General features: G+C 50.7%; 2 protein-coding genes across 6 annotated transcripts in view; one reads left to right on the top strand and one right to left on the bottom strand.

Moving 5' to 3' along the window:
* UIMC1 (ubiquitin interaction motif containing 1) overlaps positions 1-13,094 on the bottom strand; it is a 32,173-nt gene extending 19,079 nt beyond the window's left edge. For 2 of the 4 annotated variants that reach the window (XR_011905211.1, XM_072348319.1), the window contains exons 1-3: positions 12,777-13,094; positions 10,230-10,387; positions 3,857-3,947 (exon numbers count right to left, since the gene is read on the bottom strand). Coding sequence is in view for 3 of the 4 variants with exons in the window: in XM_072348319.1 (XP_072204420.1) it covers positions 3,857-3,947; positions 10,230-10,379 (241 nt within the window). In the remaining variant the exon portion in view is untranslated. Of the gene's footprint in view, positions 1-3,856; positions 3,948-10,229; positions 10,388-12,297; positions 12,407-12,776 lie in introns of those variants that run through there. The other 2 variants (XM_072348321.1, XM_072348320.1) reach the window with 2 other exon arrangements.
* On the top strand, positions 11,970-22,128 carry ZNF346 (zinc finger protein 346). Of its 2 annotated transcripts, none has more exons than XM_072348323.1 (7): positions 11,970-12,405; positions 13,448-13,551; positions 13,770-13,862; positions 14,728-14,878; positions 15,733-15,972; positions 18,376-18,469; positions 19,792-22,128. In XM_072348323.1, the coding sequence occupies exons 1-7, from the start codon at positions 12,363-12,365 to the stop codon at positions 19,895-19,897; spliced, it is 831 nt and encodes a 276-aa protein (XP_072204424.1). In that variant the 5' UTR covers positions 11,970-12,362; the 3' UTR covers positions 19,898-22,128. The 2 variants fall into 2 exon arrangements, with proteins under 2 accessions (XP_072204424.1, XP_072204423.1); XM_072348322.1 differs by lacking the exon at positions 11,970-12,405 and adding an exon at positions 13,172-13,346.
* Positions 22,129-22,348: the final 220 nt, after the last annotated feature.

Raw genomic sequence — 22,348 nt, 5'->3', positions numbered from 1 at the left:
TCCCACCTCTCCAGGAGGAATGCAGAGCAAAGCAGCTGAACCTCAGCTTTCCTGGAAAGGCATCAGCAACACTAAACAAATAACATACGTCAGGAACCCCAGTTAGGGTTCCTACAGCAATCTGAACTCTGACTCCTTGGGTGTATTAAGGGAATGTCTTACTGCCTTCACCAAACAACATAACCTAGAGCTACAGAATACATGTGAAAGGACGGAGGATAAAGATTGCCAAACCGTGCTCGTTTTATACAGGATAGAGTCAGGGGTAAGGCAGGATAAAGAGCACATCCTCCCTAATGCACTTTACTTCCAGCCAAATAGCATGTCTCGCTGCCTTCTGACACAAAGATGTCTGCAGTACCACAGGGGACCTAACCAAGAGCAAAAGAGCTGCACGCTGCTCACCCCGAGCTGCAGGTGGAAAGCTCCATGGAGGATAATGTTACTTGCTCGGTGGTATTACGAAGGATCTTTTACATGCATACATCCCCCTTCTGCTCACATCATTACTCCACTGCATCACTGAGTCAGTCATGCATGGGAAACAGGTTTCCTACAGCCGCAAACCGCTATCCCAGCAGAAAATTTCTTCCCCAAATATTCCTCATTCAAGGCAAACCAAGAAGCTGAGACCGGCTATTTCGAAACAACGCAGCGACTGACTTTGGAAAACACTTATTTACTTAGATTCAACCCAACGCTTCCACTGCGCTCAAAATATACGATGCCTGCAGAACAGAGCGCAGCGTGGAAAACAACTCAACAGCACTCTCAGGAGCTGACAAATGCGTCTTCACACTCACAACAGACTGACAGATCTCCTTCAAAACCCGCTTCCTCCTTCGGGCGGAATCCTGCGCAGCCATCTCACACACAAACAGAGCCTTCCCCTCCGATGGGCCCCGAGAGCTCTAAGCCATGCACCTTGCAGCATGTGTTGGCTGCTCTGATTCCCAGCCGTTACATCTCCTCACGTGTCCCACTAAATCAGCACTTCGGTTTGGATGCGTAATTTCTCTTTAATAATTTCTTGAAGAATTAAGGCAGCGGTTGAGGCGAAGGCAGACAACAGCACACACGGGGCTCGTGGGGATCTTTTGTCCTTGGACAAAGTCACTCTGCAGTGTTCCAGCCAGCAGGGACCAGGGAAAAACACGCTCGCTTTAATGGCAGACACACAACAGCCCAGGGTAGGAGCAGGCTCCTGTCCCCACAGCAGCATTTCACAATACCAACACCTCCCAAGCATTCAGCGGGTACGTGACTTGCTTCCCTGCCCAAACCATCATGGCAATTAGGCCAGACCCCGCTCGTTTTGCTGTGCGGAAGGGAACGGGTGCATGTGATCGTTCCCACAACACGAGACTTCCCACGTGCTTAAATTAAAACGGGGGCCTAAGTGTTCTCCCGTTCGGGCTATCAACAGCCATGAAGCTCAGTGTAAAGAAACATTTTTTGGCGAGTTACTACTGTACATTTTGTTTTCCTCTCCCTCCCTGGCACAGCAATTTCCCCTCTGGGGACAGGGAACGTGCCAGACAAATGCTGCCTCTGGCACAGAAACCAGCGACAAACAAAACGCACTTGGTTCTCGTTCCAATGGAGTAGGTGCTCTGGGGACGGGGAATGCTCGAGTTGAATTCCACCTGGCGTGTTGGTGGCAACAGAAAGGCTGCCAGAGAGCCAACGTGCTCCTCGTCCCGAAGCTTGGGGCAGGTCTGCATGTCACAGCCCGGCATCTCCGTGTTCTACCAACTGGAGGTGGATTACTGGGGTCATCGTGGTGGCAGACCAGAGATTCAGAGTGCTGTGGTCACTGCCCGGCACGTGCAAGTATTGCTTTGGGAGTGAGCAGCAGGAGCCTGGAGCTCACTCTGGTTCCCAGAGGCTGCTGGAGGCCATTGGAGGCTGCTGGAGGCCACTGGATGCTGTCCTAGGGAGGGAGGGTCAGGGGGAGGCTGTTTTTAAGACGTGGCAGCCCTAAACAAATTAAAGCATTTCAGAGCCTTTTTAAATGCTAATACGGCAATTTGCTAAGCGATTTATGTTCCATTTTGACATTTGCAAAGTGAATGAGATGCAAAACCCCGCTAGTTGTAGCTCTAACACTTACTAATAAGAGATTTACTCAAAAATAATGGAAAGGCAGGATCTGGGTGTTTCCACACACCCAAAGTGCAATCACAGCACAAGCATGGAGGCCTGCTTGAAAGCACCCACTACACCCGGCAAAGGAGAGGGAGCCTCCTTCACATCTCTGTACTCCCATTTATCCCGCCGGGATGAAACGTCACAGATAGATTTTAGTTATGGCTTTAGGTTACAAGGAATAAAACCACAACAAAGCGAAGATGGGAGGACACGCTTCATAACCGGAGCCTGCAAATATCTGCAATTTTCCAGTTTGAAGGAGAAAGTGTTTTCTTTACCCAGAAGCACCAAATGGTTACAAAAGACCGATTCGCCTCGCACCTCAAAGGATTCACTTAAAGACCCCGGGAAAAAATAATTACTATTTCGAATCTTAATTTGCCTAGAGGCAAACACCAAAAGTCCAATTACAGCCTGCGATAAAGGAGGGAAGCGAGCCAGCACCGCACGCACACCGTATCCCCGTGCTGCACCGAAGCCGTGCCCCGCATTGGCACCCACCAAGGAAAGAGGAAGACCTACATCAATAGTCTCAGCACCTATAAGGGCAGCACAAGTCCCCCGTGACACAGAGCCATGCGTGCTGCTTCCTTGAGGAGAAAAGGGGAATGAAAGAGCTCAGCCCCTCTCCCCCCTCTCCCACGCCAGGCTCACGCAGCGGATGTCAGCTCCCACCAAGAGCCAGGCTGTTCTGTGCCGTGGCCTCAGGCCTCTATTAAAAACAATTTAATTCGCACAAGCCCTCTGAGGGCTGATGAGCCCAACTGCTGCCGCTCGCAGAGCACCGGCGGGCTCCATTTTGCTCAGTGATTGCTCTGTGCTTTGCAGCAGACAACCTCTCTCTCATTTTAAAGCGGTCTGAATTGAACTTGTCTGAGCTGAACACGCAGGCTGGATGGCTGCCTTGTGGAGCACAACAACGTGTGCCCATGTGCTGGGGCAGAGCAGCAGCCCGGCTCACCCAGTGTCTGTAACCAACGGTGCAACACAGACCGCCTACAGCAGTCCTTCTCCTTGTATACCCACAGCACTGACAACCACTCTGTGAGGGATGCTAGCAGGAACATTCCAGCCCATTCCCTCTAGCGTCTGTTTATAGACCTGTTGTCTATGAATGCATTTAATCCCTCATTAAAGCTGCTGATGCTGACCTCTCTACAACCTCCCGTGACAAGCAGTTCCAGGAGATCACTACACGCTGCGTGAAGCATTACTTGCCTTCACCCATTTTAAACCTCTCTCCTGCTATTTCCACTGAGTGCACCCTGGCTGCCCGAGCTGGTAAACAACAGCTCTGCATTCAGCTTCTGCACCGCTTCCTGATACAGACTGATCCCACGCTACAGCCATTCACTCTCTGTGCTGGGGGGTCCCAAACCCGTGACTCCATCCCATGATGGACCCAAGCAGCTTCTCCCTGGACGTCCTCTCCTTGTCCTTGAGATGCAGAGACCAGAACTGCATACAGCACTGCTGATGGGCTGATCTCAAAACCTGGTGAGGTACAAACAATCCTGAACAACTATTGTGGAAGCAACGGGGTGCAAGCAAGCGACATTCAGAAGGCAGCTTCTACCCCTAAGAAGGGGAGCTGTGTGCCCCAAGCCCCTTCAAAGCCTTTCTGCAAGGGAAATAACCTCAAACACAAACAGCAGAAGCTGCTCAGCCCCAGTCAGCCTCCCCCAGCCCCACATTCGAGACCTACGTGCAATTTTTCTTTTAGCAGCAAACTTGGCTCTATCCAGCTGCTGTTTTGTTCTTTTCGTTTGCAATCCGCTGTCTTCCTTTGACTCCTGCTGTAATGGAAAAAAAAAAACATGGTGAGCGCATCCAATATGTAGGAAATACTACCAGCTCCCTCCCCCCCACCACGCTGACACAAACACTGGTTCAAGAACGAGCCGCTATTTGTGTGAAATTTGAATTTCAAACATAATTCAAGCACATTCTGTAACTATTAAAAGCAGTGTGATAAGCAGAACGAGCAAAAAAGAGTTACAGACTGACATAAACAGAGAAGTAGGAGAGACAATAGACTTCGTGCCAGTCACCACCAAGCTCTGCACCTGCTGCCTATGATTTGAGAGGGAATGTGTTTGGCCTCGCTAAAACTTGGGTATTCAAGCTCTCAGAATGAAGAAAACCTTCCTGTGAGTGAATGCCTCCTACCTGTGAGCCAGGGCTGTCTGCTGCCATCCAGCTCCCAGTACTCAGCCCAAACCATTGTTGGTGGCCAAAAACAGAATCCCAGCCATTTCTGGGGACCCCCAAGGGCAGAAGCCAGCTGTATTTAGTTCTGGTGCCATTCTATCCTCGCAGCACCCTGAGAACTGCCACGATTGTGTCATTTTTGAAGCTTGAATACTTCAGAAATCTGCAGTCAAGTGGCCTACAGCAACATCACCCATGAGAACAAGCCCAGCCCGTGCTGCTTTAAGCACGCTGACTGCAACAAGAATGGTCACAGGCTTAATTGGCACGCATTTATGCACGTTGCTGTCCTAACAGCTTAAGTGAGGGCACATACATCACTGAAGGCTGGCCCTGGACCCCTTCCAATTTGTCTCTCTCAATCAGGTAGGATTAGAATCAAACACAGCATTTTAGGCAGAGATGCCCACGCCTGGCCAGGAAGGGGCTTCACATTACTCCATCTGCAGCCTCACTTGGGGTGTTGCTGTCCATTGGGGTGTTGCTGTCCATGGCACCTACAGCAGACTGCCCCACACTTCTGCCTCATGTCACCTCTGGGTCTTCATAGTGGGGCAGTGCTTTCCCGCAAAGGGAGGCTCTGCTCATTTCCCAATGTCAGCAGCTCCTTCTGCCCATGTTTTGTAACCTGCGGAGTCCTTTAGATTGAACCTCAGCGCTGAGTTTTGTTCAGATGTCTCCAGCTTTCGCTCTATCTGCAGATTTTATTAATGTATATACACCACTTGCTCCTTCTCACAGATCATTAATGAGGGTGTTAAAACACACACAGCCCTCGTATTGATCCCCCCCGGCCTCAGCTTTACATCTCCCCTGAACAAGCCTCTCTTCTCTTCATCACCAGCCTTTGCTGACAGTCCTTTAGCAGGATTTCAATCCAGGAACGTTACTATCTAGACGAAATTGAATTATTTATCCAAGTAAGGTTTTGCAAGATGTGCCATTAAGTGGTTTCCTGAAATCCTAATACATCACAGCTTTCATGTCCCCTAATACCTGCTTCACTCCTCACTCCCACCAACATCAGAGCCCGCTTATAGTAACACAGCAGCACACCCGGCTCACGTTAAGGGCGTTTATTTAGGCTCCTTCCCATCCCCAACCAAGTTTGGGTTTTGTTCTTCATTTCTGAGGCATCCCTGTGGGCAGCTCACCCCTCAGGAAGCGGGATCACAGCAAGGAGCATGTGCTGGAGGAGGGAATCAAAAGCCTTCCTCCTCTCCCTCCACTCATCTGATAGTGCTAAACTCACGCTGCAAATCCTGGGGCAATGTAATCCTCGCAGGCTCTGCCAATCCCCAGCTCTCCTCTCCAGGCATCAATCTTTCCTCATCACTCTTGCTCTTGCCGGAAGGTCAACCTGACACTCATCTGCAGCTCTCTTCCAGGGCACTGACGTGATTTACGAGCACACCAAACTCGCCACTGGTTGGTGTGCAGAGATGCACATTAACAGCACACACCGCAGGGCAGCGCTGGGCTCGGGCACCTCCAGACCTTTGGGGGTCACAGCCTGCCCACATCTTGGGCATCCCCAGTATGTGCTTCTGTTCTCTGTGCTGGGACCTGAGCCACATCAGCACTTACAGCAGCGGCAGGAGCAAAACGATGGCAGGACGTGTGTTGTACCAACCTCGTACATCTGAGCGAGATGTTTAAATTGCTCAGCGGCGTTCTACTGAACGGCCACAGCACAGCGAACCGCTGAAGCAAATCCAATTAATCCTGATGGGCCAAAATATACACACACACACACATCTCAATTCCAAGAATTCTTAAATCTTCTTTATTTTTAAAACCAGAAAATGCAACATACCTTTTAATTAGGATTTATGGCGGTTCGTACCTCTGCTGGGAGAAAGCCCCACAGGCCCTGGAGTGCTTTGCATAAATGTGGGAGTGGATGCTAGGAACAGAAGGGGCAAGGAATCGCAGGGAAGATAACAGGGCTTGCTCCTCCTGACCCAACCTTTTAATGCTCATCTGTCTACAAGGATAATAGGAACTCAGGGGGCCACTCAACCAACTGCCTTTCTAATAAGATCACTAGTCCAAAAATAATCTTAATCAATTAAAATATTCCCAGACTGCCACCAATACTCTTACTTACAAGGTCATCTGCAACACACAGCTTCCAGGGGAAACTAATTGTTACAGCTGAGGTGAGGTAGGAGCTGCACACCTCTGCTCAGCGCCAGCCTGGAGAGCATCTCTCCATTGCCATCAATTTAAAGTGCAATGGCTAGAAGGAATCCAAATTCTCTTCCTGCGTGTCAGGCTCCACAGTCTAATTTATGACGCTCTCTTATGAGCAATTTCACTGTCAGCACTGTACACAGATCAAGGAAAAAATGGGTTTCCAAAGCTCCCCACACACTTGGTAGATGGCAGCCGCTATTCTTCTCCCTTGTTTTTTAACCTGCTTGGTTTCAACAGACAGCAGGAAATCACATTCCCACTTTAAGATGCTTTTGCACATACATAGGAGAACCCAGCTCCACCAGCAGAAACAGATACAGCTCTGCTTGCTTCTAAAAGCCCATAAATGGAAGCAACTCGCCAGACTCCCACATCCTGCTCCTTTGAATCCACATCATCAACCACAGAAATCAGCTTCTATTGACTCAGGGAAGGAAAGGCTACAGGAGAAGCAGAACGTAGAGTCAAAAGGTCTGCTTCATTTTGCTGCTCAGTAGCAGTTGGGACCATCTAACAATAGGGCACGGCCAAACGCCGTGCATCCTACATGGGAAATACGCAGATGAAAACCAGACTCATTTATTTTTAAAAGCTAATTAGATATTGGAAGTGCCACATTTGGTTCTAGCCAAGGCTGCTGCTGAAATTAATATCACACCCTACTTTATTAGTCTCTGACTTCAGTTCAGAATCTGTTTTGGTTCTGCTCTGTCTTTCAGCTCATTAGAACAAACCTGCTGGAAGCGGAGCGTGGAACAAGGAGACACGAGCAGCCTCCTGCCAGATGTGGTTTCTGACACACAGCAGGAAGCCAGGGAAGAAAAAGAGGGCTTTGCAGCGACCAGCTAGTCCAGCCAGCGCCTAAACACTGCTCTCCCTCCATCTCCCAAAAACATCATCTGATCCAGAACTCCAATAAATGCCGGTGTTTACTCAGACTCTGAGCATCTTTTGAACAGGAATACTCAGACGGAGGGATGTTCAGTGCCTGAGGGGAGGCAGGCATTGAATGCCACACAGAACGAGCCGGCACTGTCACGTTCCCCAAAGGCTGCAAAGCTGATGGATGGCAGATTGGGCAGAAGGAGCATGTGAGACTTCATGTGAATGCTACGAGTGCAAGCACAGCTCACAAAGGATCTATCCAGAAGAAATGGATTAAGCCACCTTTACGTGAGCGCCCTGCGAGGTTCCACAGCGGATCAGCAGCATTACGGCACCTGCAGATCCATCGACTGGATTTGCACAGTGACTGCCTGTGCCTCCAGCTATGCTCTGCACTCACCCCTGCCCCTCCTGCTGGGTGACAGCCACGCTCCAGAAAATCCCAGGGGTACCAACAACCCAGCTGGGGGGTCATGATGCAAAGCAGCACTCGCCACGCTCAGAGAAAGCTCTGTTGGGCGCTGCTAGGAATGCTGTGTGTGCTTGGGTTCAAGTGAACGACCCGCCTTTTGGCACCCGATGCTCCACAGGACTTGAACTGTCAGGGAAGACAGGAATGACTTTGTTCACTCGCCACGTCTGTGCTCTCAAAGCAGCAGCCTGCACAAAGGAGATCATCTCCTCTTGTTTCCACAAAACCAGAGAGACTGTTCCTAATTCGTCTGACCCTTAAAGAAAAAAAAGAGCTCCCTGAATCCAGGATTATATATAACAGAGATCAAAAAGCCTCATGTCCAGAAAAATTCCTTCTGATGCAGCTCTGCAGATGCCACAGCGCAGACATGAGCAAAGAAAGCAAATTTGGCAAAAGAACATGGATGAGCTCGATAATCCAGCATGACTGAAACATTCCTGGGAGAGGCAGGCTGCCAAAGATCATCAAAAGTGAGAAGCTGGAGGCTTTCCAGGTGCAGCTGCTACAAGATCTGCTGGTCTGGAAGCAGAACTAGGGACTTGTTCCATAGATACCTGCCAAGAGACTGCCAAGGAAGAAAGCCATTGAATCAATGATGCCCAAATTGTCCTTGCAGCTTTTGATTCATAAGGAACCATGTCCTAACAGATGCAAGATTAATTGAGAATGTATTGTTCTCTAAAATTGCTATTGATCTGAGTTTCCCACACCTCTTCTCAAACACATAACAAGGTCTTGCTAGAGCAAGAACAACAGTTACAGGGTCTGAAACTGAAATCCGACTCGACGTACACCCAAGAGCTGTGACAGTAACACAAAACAGGCAGGATTTTTCCTTTTGAGATCCCATGCAAATGGAGTTTTTGGGTGGTTTTGCAGCAAACAGCGCTGCAAAGAGACTGTGGAACAGGATCTGGGAGCTGATGACTCACAGAAAGAAAGAGACCGAACTGAATAAATCCACTCACTCAACCGACAGAGCTGTTGTCACTTAAACAGAACCTAATTGGCTCTTTAACGGCCTCTCTGAGCATATCCTTTTCTGTAATATGACCGATTATGCCATCAGAATTTATTGTTTATAGACAAACTTACGGAACAGTCAGGGAGCCTAACCTTTTTATAGATGTGCTTTGAGAGACGTTTGTTTCCTCTTTTTCAGATACGTGCACATTGAGATGAATAATTGTAGACAATAACAGGTCCTGATCTTTTATGTACTGCAGCATCTCTTACAGGCGCTGATTTCTCTTTTTCCTTATAGGTTTCACAATAAAGGCCAGCGATGCAGCATACATCTGAAGTTAACTTAGCATATTGCAGAGCTAAGGGTTTAACCCCAATGAACTATTACTGCCATATGTTCCATTTCTTTCAGGGAATTTCCCAATGGGAAAGAACTCAGACAATGCGAAGAAAAAACATCCAATATCATTTGCCCTACAGCTTTTTACTGTTTATTTCTAGTGCTTTTCCCCTCCTCACATGATAATCGCCTTATTGTAGAGACTCATGCTCCAGATGTGGGAACGAAAAGGACTTGATTTAAGATCTACAGCTTGAGAGAGAACTGAAATGCTTTTGAAAATGGTGGAATTACAAAAAGCAGCTTAGGATCCCAAATCACCGGCAAGACAGAGCAAAGCCTCAACAGTCACACATTAAAAAACGACTCCAATAATTTTCTCTCGTGTACCTCAAGCTGAGGACAGATTCTCAGAGCTCTGGGATTTTCCAGCTGGGAGTTCTTGCACGTATCCCAGCATCGGTGTAACAGGCACCAACAGTTCAGTACTGCAGGGTGAGGTTCGTGTCTATGAGACAACGCCAGGGATTGGACCTGAGCTTTTGTGTCACACCCTCAGCACGGTTCACCTTTACACCCTTATGGCAATGGGTGAAGAATTCAGACTTCTGTATTTCAGGATCAGTTTACCAGACACCAGCTGTGCCTGAGCTGCTCCAAGCCCATGTTCTGAATCATTCTCTTATCTATTTGCAGATAATACAGAATCACGTTCCTACGGTTTAGCTGGAATCAATCAAATAAAAATTATGGGAAAAAGAAAAGCTTTGTAAAGGGATTGAGGAAAGGTTACTTTTAAATTACGTTTCAGATTCAGTTCTGAGAGGATTTGGTTATCAAATCCCAGCCTCATAACTCACCCTCACCAAGCACACCATTCATTTCCTAGTCAAACAGGACCGGATTCATCTCACAGGAGAGAAAAGGGAAGGCACAACACGCCCCAGCACATCACACGGGTGCTCCTGCAGCAGCAGGGCCTGGCACGGGCTGAGCACTGACCTCTCCATCGCTGTCAGAGATAACAATAAACGCGTCCACAAAGCTGCGCTTCTTCTTGCCATTGGCTGCACCCCTCTTCTCTTCCTCTTCTTCCTCTCCATCCCGACCTCGAGAGTCAGGACCCTCCGCAGCCTTCCTTCTCCTTGGCATCCTTCACTCTGAAACAGAGGGAAAGACTAAAAGCCATTTGTTTCCTCCTCATTTAGATTTCCTCTAACAGACAGCCCTTTCTTTTACTATTTTTAGGCAGAATACAGCAGCCATTAGAACCTTATTACAAAGTGTGGTACATTTAGCAGTACTGGGAGCCACACGTGCTTGTCACCACTCGTTTAGTTAAGAACACTTTATTAGAGCTGACTGCAAAAAGGGGTTTCAGGGGAACAACAACAGACAAGCGCCTCGCCCAGAGCCCTTGTTCCAACACAACCAGGCTTCTCCCTTTGCTTCAGCCATTAATGCTCCCCAGCAAGCTGCCCCAAAGCAGTGCCCCCAGCACAACCCCAGGCTTCCCACCCCCACAGCCCTGGTACAGAACACACTTGGATGGGATGCCGAATCAAGAGAAGGGCACTGGGAGGAGAAGATGGGGATGAGAACAAGAGCGAGTAATGCAACAACAGCATTGAGTGCTTCCAGAGCTGGGAACCAGGGAGCCCTACGAGGTGGCTGAGCAAAACCAGCACTGGAAGGATGTGTGCAAGGCAGCGAGCAACGAGCCCCTCATCACACACAGACAGCGCAGAGCTGGAAATGCAGCCCGAGTTGGCCGGCTCCCAGACCAATGTCCTTCCCAGGATCCCTCTGCCTTCCTTCACGAGCACTGAAATAGCTCAAACGCGCTGCTGAGGTCTAAAATAAGAGGCAGACAAGATGCGACAAAAGACCCTGCGTTACACAACGCAGAGCCAAGCCCTCTTCTGTAGCACAGCAGAACTGCAAACAGCCGCTACACGTGGAAACGCTGCAAGCACCAAGTTCAGAGCCACATTAGCACTACAGAACAGGGGGGCACCCCCCTCCTACAGCTGGGCAGCACTCGGTCCAGGATGGACCAAGAGGACGTGCTGCCTCTGAATTACTGCAGAGCGCAGAGCTTCCCTCGCCTGTCTCCTCTGCACACATTGGTGCGGAGACAAAAGATGATGATTCGGTGAGCAAGGATTTACAATGAAGACTTGCTGAGCCCTCTAAAGACAGAACATTGCACAAACCGCACGCACAGCTCAAGCGGCTGCAGTCATCACTGCAGTCTCAAAACACTTGTCTGTTTGGGATGGGAACATTAAAACAAGAGCTGCTCTATAGAGAAGCTCTTGCAAAACAAAGCTGTTCTGCTCCAGCTGAGCTGAACCTCGGCTGTTGATGGCACACCGTAGTTATATTTCCTCTGCTTTTCATCTTCTGCTCCAACTGGTCTCTTTGCCCAGAGAGATGAAGCCCTCTGCCCACCTGGCTTCATGGGGCTACAGAACACACAGGGGTTTCAGCCCTGTACTGAGCCTGGGCAGGGTCGCTGCTTTTGGAGATGTCAGTGGTAAAACACAGCAGGCAGCAACAAGGAACTGCAGAGCGTTTCTGTTTGACTCCTGTTCAAATCCACGCCGCTATCACCAGCTCTTCCCTCTGCTCCATGCGCTAAATAAGAGATCAGCTGGAGTTACCATGAGTCACCTACCTCCAACATTTCAAAAGGGGGGGAGAGGAAAGAAGATGTAAGAGATGTAACCACACAACTCCCACAGCGCTGCCGAAAACGAAGGGAGCTGTGGCAAAGAGCCTCAGTGCGAATGTAACTAAGGGAACCAGACGAGATCACTTGTAGCTGCGCGGGGCTGTGAGTAGGAGAGCAGCAACAGCTTTTATTAGCCCAGCTGATAGAGCTGAAGCAAACAAGTAGAGCACACACAGCTCTGAGTTCCAGAGGGTTTCTTTGCTGTTCTGGCACTAAAGGTGACACATGGCACGCTTCCCCAGGCCCATTTTTAGGGCTACCCTTGAAGATCCCCAACTTGTGGTTGTCATTTTCCTTCCCGTCTATCGTTCTGATGAATCCGAAAGCAATTACCGACAGAATGATTCGAAATCTTGACACGGCAGCTCCAGACCTGCCAAGCTGTGACAGCTTGAAAAATGCTCGAGAACGGAGCCAAAAATGAACGGCTCTCATCCCCGGGTGAGTTTTTGGAGCCGCTTGAGCTTCAGGCTGCCGTGTGGTAAACAACCGACCCCCCAACCCCCCCCTGCGGGACACGGCGGAGGAGCAGCACGTCGGGACCGCTCGGCAGCACCGCCAGCCGGGACGGGCCCCGCCGGTTCCGCCCCAGAGCCGAGGCCGCTCCGGTCTCACCGCCAGGCGAGGCGGCGGCCCAGTTCCCGGCGATCCCCCGGGCGGGGCAGCGGCCCGCAGCGCTGCGTTAGGCCCCGCGGGACGCGGCCGGGACCGGCCGGGACCTGCCGGAGCGCCGCCCGCCGCCCCCGCCGCACCGCGCAGCCACGGGGCCGCCGCCTCCCGCCGCCCCGATCCGCGCTCAGCGGGTCTCTTACCCGCACTCAAGTTGGCGGAGGAGGCCTCATTGCCCTCACTCAAAATGGCGGCGTCGGCGTCGCGTCACGTGGGAGACAGGGAGGCGGGGACGGGCGAGGCGGGCGGCGCCATGTCGCGTGCGGGCGGCGGCGGGGCACGAAGCAGCGGGGAGCGGCCTCCTGCCATAGAGCACACCGGGAACGGCCGGGTGCCCCGTCTTGTCTCCTGGTCGGGTTCACGCAGAGCAAGAACATAACGCTGCTCCCTCCCTGCATTGCGTCTTTCGGCCTGGAACCGACAGACGTTCAAGTCCCGCCCCTCGGCGCACAGTGACCCCGCCGGCAAATGGCGCCGCCGCGCAGCCGGGGACACGGCGAGCCCGCCTCCGCGCTGCCCTCAACCAACATGGCCGCCGCCGCCTCGCCCCGCCGGCACGTGCCGCGCGCGGCGCTCCCGCGGGAAGCCGCCCGATCCCGCCCGCCGTCGCCAGGCGACCGCGGCTCTCGCGAGAGCGACGGGGGCGGCCAAGATGGCGGACGGGGCGGGTAGCAACGGGGACGCCGCGGCGCTGCCGGTGGGCAAGGAGGCAGGTGAGCGGCACGGGGCGGGGGAGCGGCCCGAAGGCGGCACAGGGGGGGGGCGGCCGGGCCGAGTCGGAGCGGTTCGGGCTGAGCGCGGTGTGTGTTGGCAGTGGAGCGGCTGATCCGGGAGAACGGGCACATCTTCACCGAGGCGCAGTGCAAGGTGTGCAGCGCGCTGCTCATCTCCGAGTCGCAGCGACTGGCGCATTACCAGGTGAGCAACGCCACGGGACCGGGACGGGGAGCAACGGGGAGCAATGGGTAACGCTGGGTAGCAATGGGTAGCAATGGGTAACGTTGTGTAGCACTGTGTAGCAATGGGTAACACTGTGTAGCAATGGGTAGCAATGGGTAACGCTGTGTAGCAATGGGTAGCAATAGGTAACACTGTGTAGCACTGTGTAGCAATGGTAACGCTGTCGCTGCCCGCAGAGCAAGAAGCACGCCAACAAGGTGCGGAGGTACCTCTCCATCCACGGTGAAGAGGAGCTGGCACCTGGGAAGAAGATGAAGCTGGACACTAAGGTGAGTTGGGAGCCTGTGCTGCACGGATGTGGGCTCCAGGCTGAGTGCTGCCTGCACGCCTTCTGTTCCCTCGCACTCTTAGAAAGGGTTCCTTTGTTAAGCCCTGTTGGTGAGTGCGGCTCCTGTTGCCTTTCCCTCCTGAAGAGCTGCGTGCTGCCTCTTTCTGAAAGGCCCTCCAGGAAGAGCAGGGAATCAACAAGCTGCCGGGCTGTTATCACAGTGTGTGGGACGTTCTGTTTCCCTGATGGCACAACACAGGGTTCCTGCTTCTCCAGACTTCTCTTTAAGTCACAGGGGTTATTTTTTGCACTTTTATTTCATCTTCTTGGTCATGAAGGGGGATATTTGCCAGCTGTCTGCTCCGTGACTCCTTTGGGAATTAGATTCTACTTCTGTGATTGCTTCAGTTGGAGTCCCTAACCCTCATAGATTTATTGCATGGATGGAAGGGAGATGAAGCAGGTTGCCTTCATGTGGTGTGAGGCCCAACAGTGACTGCCACTGTCTGCCCAGCTGGCATTGCTCTGCTGATGGTCCAGCTGATAGTGCTGTTTGTGCTCCTTCACTCACACCTTAGGGTGCAGGGGGCAAATCAGTTCTTGCTGCTGTGCAGTTAGCCTTGTTCTGGGCCCATACAGACCCTGACAGCTCCTCTACCTGTAGTGCTGCACTAAGAGACTGAGAAAAAGGGAATCTGAAGCAGGAACACCGTCTGCTGAAGGAGTGGAATGGAAGTTTTATTCAGTCAAACAACTTCATCTTCACATTCAGCATCTCTGATGATTTAGTTCCTTGAATGCCTTAGAGTTCCTCGTTGTAACAGACTTTTCCTAACCTCAGCCATTCTGTGGTTCTGTGTGCACAGGAGAGCAAGCAGGAAGGCACCAATGGGGAGGACAGGAACAAGTGTTGTCCCATCTGTAACATGACCTTTTCCTCTCCTGCTGTCGCCACATCTCACTACCTGGGGAAGACTCATGCCAAGAACTTGAAGCAACAGTCCCCTAAAGTGGAAGGTATGTCTGTCTGCAGCGCCTTTGTGCTGTGAAGCTCAAACTAGGAAAATGCTCCATGTAATTACTTTCCATTGGGAGGTGCTATTGGACATATGTCATCTTTTTTTACATCTGTGTGGTCTTGCCTGTGAAACAGGGAAAGCCAGCAGCCTGCCTCCAGATCCATGGCCTTTATCAGCAACGTGCTTGGTAGAATGGCTTGGCTAAATGTTCCTGCATGCAAGAAATGGGACAGAGCCCGTTGCTCTTCATGTAGCTGTAGAAGTATCTGTCACAGGATGCGATGCTTAAAGCTTACAGGGACCAGAGTGACTGGTCAGATGCCTGTGAGATGAATTTGTCAGACCTGCTCAGCTACAGGGTTGTAGCTTCTGTGGTTCGGCGACTTCTGAGCTGCAAACAGCTGGAGGCTGGGAAGTGTGACTGTGTGCTCGTCCTGACCTCATGCTTTGCCTTCGCTTTCTGCCATGGCCCATTCTCAAGGCAGGCTGTGGCTGTGAGGAGCTTTCAGGAAGGGGGGCTGCACACACAGTCTGCTGTCTGCAGCTTCCCTGTGAGAGGAGCCTGTAGGTGCTTAGCTCCTCTCTGGTGTTTGTGCCCCCTGCTGGGAGTTGTCTTACCTCGTGCCTTCCAGTTCTGGAGCAATAAGGGAGGAGGTTGGAGCAACACGGGTTTATCCAGAGGTCTGACATCCTCTGACTGGGTTTCTTTTTGGGTCTGTTTTATGGTTTTGGGATTGAGTTGGGTTGGTTTCTTTGTTTGTTTAATGCATGTTTGGGGGAAATAAAATTACCTTTTGTTTTGTTTTTTTGTTTTTCTATTTAACTGACCAAGAGTTTGGATTCATCCTACAGAAGTGGTGCCCCCACAGAAACATCCTGCTACCCTCCCCACCTCTACTGTATCTTCTAATGAAGAAAACAAGGACATTACAGACCCAGACAAGTTCTGTAGCCTCTGCCACGCTACTTTCAACAACCCCCTTATGGCAAAACAACATTATGTAGGTAAGAAGCACAGAAAGCAGGAAACCAAACACAAGCTGATGGCGCGCTATGGCCGAACTCCTGACGCACCGACATCGTCCTTCCTCGGTGAGTTGACAGCAGGCAGGCTGGGAAGGAGCTGGAGAGCAGGGTGGGAGAGCAGCGCTGTGTATTTGACAGGACCCCAAACGAGAGGTTCTGTGTGGAGGGAGCAGGGGACGATCGCTTGTGATGAGGATCTTGATGATGTCCCACGTTACTGATCTGGTTGGTACTGTAATGCCTTGGCAGCAGGAGAGGTTTTTAGACTGTAGCTGCTCGTGAGGAGCTTTGAGTTGTGTTTTGCAATGTTGTCTCATCGAGTACGTGTCCTTTTTATTCTCTGTGAAGATAATCCAGGGATTTTGGCCAGTGCTGTTTCCAGCTAGGTGGATTGCATCCAAAATGGAAAGATAAAAGTGGCATTTGATGCTTCAAAAATGTCTGAGGGACTAAGCAAAGATGGAAGGAATAGGTTTAACTGCACTTGCTGCTTCAAAGCACATGAAAGCCAGAGAGATTTCTCCCTGAATGCTTTCTGCCTCTGTGTGGGCACTTCATCTGATGCAACTCTCTCTGGAGCAAGCAGGAATGTGGAAAAAATTGAGCTATTAAGGAGGAACTTTAGGCAGACAGTTAACACTCATTTGGTTTATGGTCTGTTCCTTTTGAGTACTTCTGTATGATGAAAGCCCTTCGAGTCCAGTGAAAGCACACACAGTGAACTCCCTTGTTCTTTCCAGCATCCTTCTGTTGGACCAGGAGTTGTGTAGTACCCTGCTGGATGCTTGAAGTAAATAAGCAGACAGATCATCGTAAAATCTTCAAGGGCCTCTTTCCCCGTCATAAATATGCCCATAAGCAGAAGATTAATTATTCTACTTCTTTGTGGGCCACCTTTAGCTACTGGTAACACTTAAGAGAAATTAAACTCAATTATCCCAGTAATATTCTCTCCCACATTGTGTAGTCATGTGGGAGATGGAAAAGGTGATTCAAATCTTGTGTTACCCATCTGCTTTTACTTAATTAGCGGGGCCTGATCAGTGGTTCCGTTTTGTTGTGACTCAGGCTGTGGAGCCCCAGCCCAGGCTGGGAAAGTGGGCAGTGCTGTCCCCGTGTGATCAGTGTGTTCTGTGGAGTGCTTACAGAGCTGGAGTATCTCCATCCACATCTCTGTGGTGCTTAAGCTGTTCCAGGTGAGGCTGCAGAGCTGTGACATAGCGTGGAGCTGTTCTGGTGGGACAGGCTGCACTCAGGGATGTATTTTTCTGCTCCCTTTGCTTGTCTCTCTGTGCTGACAGCCATACCAAGCTGGCGTGCCAGCACAGTTCTTCCCAGCCCAAGCTTCTCTTTCTCTCTTACAAAACTGGGCTTGAGTTCTGACATATACTTTTATTAAGGCTCTGGTCTCTAAGCACACCTTCCCTGTTGGGATCTGACCCTCAGCAGATGAAGACGTGTCATTCATAGCAGAGCCAAGATGCCTTTCTGCTTAAAGATCTTCTAGGAACCTTCTGTGTAGGGTGCAGGAGTGTGCCTTAAAGGACTGTGCTTCTCACTCAGTGCTTTATGCTGCTCTGCACCCCTAGAGTGAGTGTCCCCTTTCCCCTTAAGGAAGCGTTTGCTTTGTGAGACTCCCAGGCAGAGAGAGACAGAACTGAGGAGCATGTAGTGTCACAGGGATGTATGCCAGGACTTTCCCATTCCAGGCTGCTGTGGCCAGCTCTGCTGCTTTGCTTGCTTGTTTGGTATCTATGACCCCCAGAACTTTCATTTCAGCAGCATCACTGTTGTGACACACAGAACCACCAGTTTGCATCCTGCAACTATTGCTGCAGACTTGCTTTTTTTTGCAGTTAACTGGAATTCTGACTGTAACTGAAGGGCTCGAGGGACAGAGTTTAGTGCTCCCAATTGGCACCCTCAGCAAGGCTTAGCAGAGCGCTGTGCTGTGGAATTTGATGTTCTGTATCATCTCCTTTGGCTGCTTTTTTTTCCCCTTCTTTTATTTTCCTTAATTGAAACATCAAATTTACAAACGTCATCTCTCCCTTGATTTGTTGTGAGGAGATGCACAGAGTGGGAGAAGTGGGGCCTGGGGAGAAAAGTGGAGTTACAGAGACAGTAGAACATCAGGTTTGCTGTTCTAATTGCTAAGCTTTCACCTCATCTGATATTGTGAACTGGTTACAGGAAATGGGTGTTTGCTTTTGTAGATAACAAACCCACGTTCAGATCAGGAAAGGTTTTCTGGCCGTTTCCCACATACCACTAACCAGGATCTGACCAGGCTCTGGTGGGACATGGGATCCCGTGACCTCCCTGCCTGGTCAGGCTATTCATTTGCTACTTGCTTTGTTGAGCAGTTGTTTAACACACCGAGTGATTGATTATCTCACTTGTTTCTACCTCAGACACCAAGTTGTTGGCTAGCTGTGCTGTGTGTGTTAACATTGATGTCTGTTTCAGCTGGGAAGGGCTACCCCTGCAACACATGTAACATAGTACTGAACTCCATAGAGCAGTACCAAGCTCACATCAGTGGCTTCAAGCACAAGAATCAGTAAGTAACTTTCTTGTTTAACTGTATCTCTAGCCTTGCTGTTCAAATTGTTTTCCATATAGCTTTATTAAAGTATTGCACGTGTCTTTCAAGCTGACCCTCGCAAACAGAACAATATGCTTTGTGCAAGCTTGTACTGTTTGCTCTGAAACCAATTAACCAGTGTAGGTTTGCGCCCTCTCAGCCTCTTCAGCAGCTCCATCTGCAGACAGCTCAAGGATGCTGCTGTAGCAGAAGTGCCTTGCAACTGCTTTCATGTCTCAGAGGTTCAGGTCAGCGCGGACCTCTGCAGCGAGCACGTCCATCCTGGTTCTTGTTAAACAGCACTTCTGTAGGAACCAGGATGTGAGCTGAAGCAAAGTGTGATGTAGTGGAGGTCTGCTTGTCATTCTGGTCTCCCTTGGATCTGCTTGTTGTAAAATGTGGCACGTAGTCAGCACGGTCCAGAAACATAGACTGTATTTCTGAACTCGCTCCCACAGCTGGTGAGTTAAACAGGATAATCCCCTGCACGGATTGTTCATCTTCTGCCGGGGGAATGATTAACACTGAATGTACTTATTCTGGACGCTGGCGAAGTTCAGATCTCTGATTTCAAAGCGTTACGTTAAGGAGGGTTGGTAACTGACCCAGGATGGTGAGACAGCTTAGAAGCTGGTTGGTGGGTTAGAAGATAGAAGTATTAGGAAATGCTGCCTGAAGTGGTGACTCAATTTCTCAGAAAGAAAACTGGAATCTTGCATTGCGTACCTGTGGAATAACAGCCCTGGTGCACTCCTGAGTATTTGCTGGGAGGATAAGCCCTATCTGTCCCTTTGTGAAGGCCAACTCTCGAACAGCATAGCAGGCTCAGTGGATGGCAAACATCGAGCCTGAATTTATCCCGTTCTAGATAGATAACACTGAAGGCATTCCCAGCACACATGCGTAACTGTTCACTTTAAGGACGCGGATGTTGTTCCAGCTCTTTCAGCCAAATAACTCCCTTTCAGAAAGCTGCTTCTGGATTTAGCTGCTAAGTCCTGTTCCAGACCAGCTTCTGCAGTCTGAAAGGAGCCAGGATACTTGCTTTGTAGTGGAAGCTCTTCACGGTCCTTGAGCTAAGCAATAGCTAATTCTGCCGTACTAAAGGTGTCTGTTTACACACACACACACAGAGGATAAGAATCCACTTGGAAGCTTTTCTGGCAAGTTGTTGACTTATCTATAGCAGGCTGTTACTCTGCTGGCAGCCGTGTTTTCTGAGCACTGATTGCAGCTGAGCCATTCTGACGCTGTTTCCTTTCCTCCCTTCTCTTCCTCTGTCTCCCTCCGATGTCCAGGATGCCAGGAGCAGTGCCGGTTGTAGGACCATTCCCACCACAGCAGTATGTCCGGGAAGAAACAACTGCTCCAGGAGGCTACAGTTACTTCAGCCAAGACTTCTAGAGCGAGTTGCAGCACCGTTCTTGGAGTTGTTGGTGGCCCAAGAACACACATCCTTTGCCAGCCCACAATGGTTTCATTATCCCTCTGGATAAGCAAAGCCCTACACTCCTGTATGCACTCGTTGAGCAGAACAGGGACTGAATCTGTGCAAGAAAGGATCCAGCTGAAAGAGACTTGGTAGACAGCAAATACTTCACTCCCTTAGAGTAGTTTTCATTGTGTAATTGCTTCCTGTAAAGGTGGGTGCGGTGTGAGAGGAAGTGTGTATCTGGTGTAAGGAGAGTCTGGCAACAGACTGGTAACATCTCCCTCCTCCCTCACCAGAGCAAATAGTGGATTTCTGCACCTGGAGGCCAAGCAGCCCGTGCTTAGAGTGTCTTTTGCCGGAGGAGATCTAACCCATAGCAAGCAGCATTTATGCAGTGTGAATGGGGCGCTGGTGGGTTGCCTGGCTCTTTACAGACCTAACATAGGAAATGGCAGCATGGCACCTCTTGCGGCGATTCCCCTGGGCAGGTTTGTGTGCAGAATTCCTCGAGCCGCTGATTGCTCTCAGAGAGCCTTTCTCAGTGCTGCAGTTAAGGAGCTGTGTTGTTTGGTGTCTAACAGGTAGTCGTGGTTTGTGGTGTACGGTGCTGCTGCTGGAGGGCTGATGGAGGAGTTGGAGCTCTTGGCTCTCCAGGCAGCTCAGCCCTCCACTCTGAGGATTTCCACGTGGGAGGAAGAAACAGTTTAACCTGGTTTCCTATGGAAACAGGTGTATGTGATCATTCACCGTGTGTGTCTTTACCCCTCATAACTTCAACCAATCTCAGCCAAACTTGGCAGTGGTGGAAATCTCTGAGACCCGAATGCAGTCGGCAGAGGAAGGTGAGCAGGAAGAGTCCATCTGGGGTTCTGTCAGGCTCTGTGTATAAGTGCAGCGTTTTCCCTTCTGCCAGCAAAATGCTGATAGAGAAGGAGAATTTTAAAGGAAAACAGAAATAGAGGAGACGAGTTTAGAACTAACAGAATGCTGCAGTGCGGCTTGGTTGAATTGTTTGCTGGCCGAAAACCTACCAGTCTTACTTAGTCCTTCATTAGGCACTACTTGCCCAACCCCTCTCCTCAAAGTTCTTAACGTTTGTACCATCACGGAGATGTTCTGTCTTTCAAACCCAGAAATCCTTAGTGGTGCTAATGCACTGGGTCTGTTAGAAGAGCTCTCGGAAAGAAGGGGGGGGATCTGAGGCTGTTGTGCATTGAGGAGGAGTTCTTTAGATGTTCTGCCCTTGAGCTAGGGCAGTGCTGTTCAGGCAGTGCCGTTCTTTGCTGGCCCACCGCAGGAGCCGTGTTGTCGGGCTGGCCTTGTGCCCAGCGCCAGTGCTCCGTGTTGGGCACCCCATGGCTTTGTCCCAGCCCCATGGCTTTGTTGCAGCCCCAGTGCCTCCATGGAGCTGAGGGTTGGTCAGCCTGGGGCAAGGGCCGTTGTTTTCCCTTCCTGGAGGACGGGGACCTGCCTGGCTGACAGGATTGGAGGTGATGGACACGCGGAGCAGAGCTGCTGCCTCCCACTGCTGCAGCAGCTGCTGGAGGGCACTGTGGGGCCCTGCACTCCCGGTGCTGCGTTCCAGGCTGAGCAGCTGCCGCCTTTGCGAGGCTGAGAGCCAGGCTGGGGGGGGGGCACTGCCAAAACCCTGCGAATGCTGATCAGGTTAAGCAATGGGAGAGAGCTGGTTGCTGATCTCTGCACTTGGAGTGAGTGCCTTCCCCCCACCACCCCCAGCTCAAGGTTGTGCACAAGCTTTGTTTGCCTTCACCCTGTACAGGATCTGCCATCTCCCCTTAGGACAGGCTACTGCTGGGCTGGGTTCACCTTTCTGATCTTTTCCAGTCTTGCTCTACTGCTGAGGGCTGACCTCAGCCTCCTGCTTGAGAGGGAGTCCTGTTAAACCAAGCGAGCTGATCAACCAGCAGAAAATTGCAGTGAAGTAAAGGCAGCATTGTGTGCCTGCTGGTGCTGGATGGCCTCCAGCTCCCATCTCCACTGCTCAGCTCTCGTCTCGCTGCACGAGGGCAGGTGCCTGCTAGATGTGCCGTGCATTGACACCAAGAGGGATCCATTTCCAGCACTGCCCAGTCTGGTGTGTCACTCCACTGTGTACCGACAGTTCTGCCTTCCTCTGTACATGATGTTTATGTATCTGCTGTTTCCCTAAGGTGAAGCTCTCCGAATAGAGTGTTTATTACTACTTCTGGGTGCTGCCTCTTTACTATAGCCCTTCCTGGGTTCTTGCCATCCTTCAGAGCAAAGAAGAGAGGATACGGACACCTCTGACTTGTTTGGGAGGGATGGGAGGCTTGTGTTCCATCTGCTATCCCCAGGCACCCTGAGATCCGGACAGAGCCGCCAAGTGCCTTCCTCTGTGCTCCTCTGGCACATCTGCGTGGCTTGGGGCTCACCAACGTCAC

This window comes from Excalfactoria chinensis, chromosome 13 (assembly GCF_039878825.1).
Source record: "Excalfactoria chinensis isolate bCotChi1 chromosome 13, bCotChi1.hap2, whole genome shotgun sequence".
NCBI classification, from domain to species: domain Eukaryota; kingdom Metazoa; phylum Chordata; class Aves; order Galliformes; family Phasianidae; genus Excalfactoria; species Excalfactoria chinensis.
This window is presented reverse-complemented; position numbering and strand designations above follow the sequence as displayed.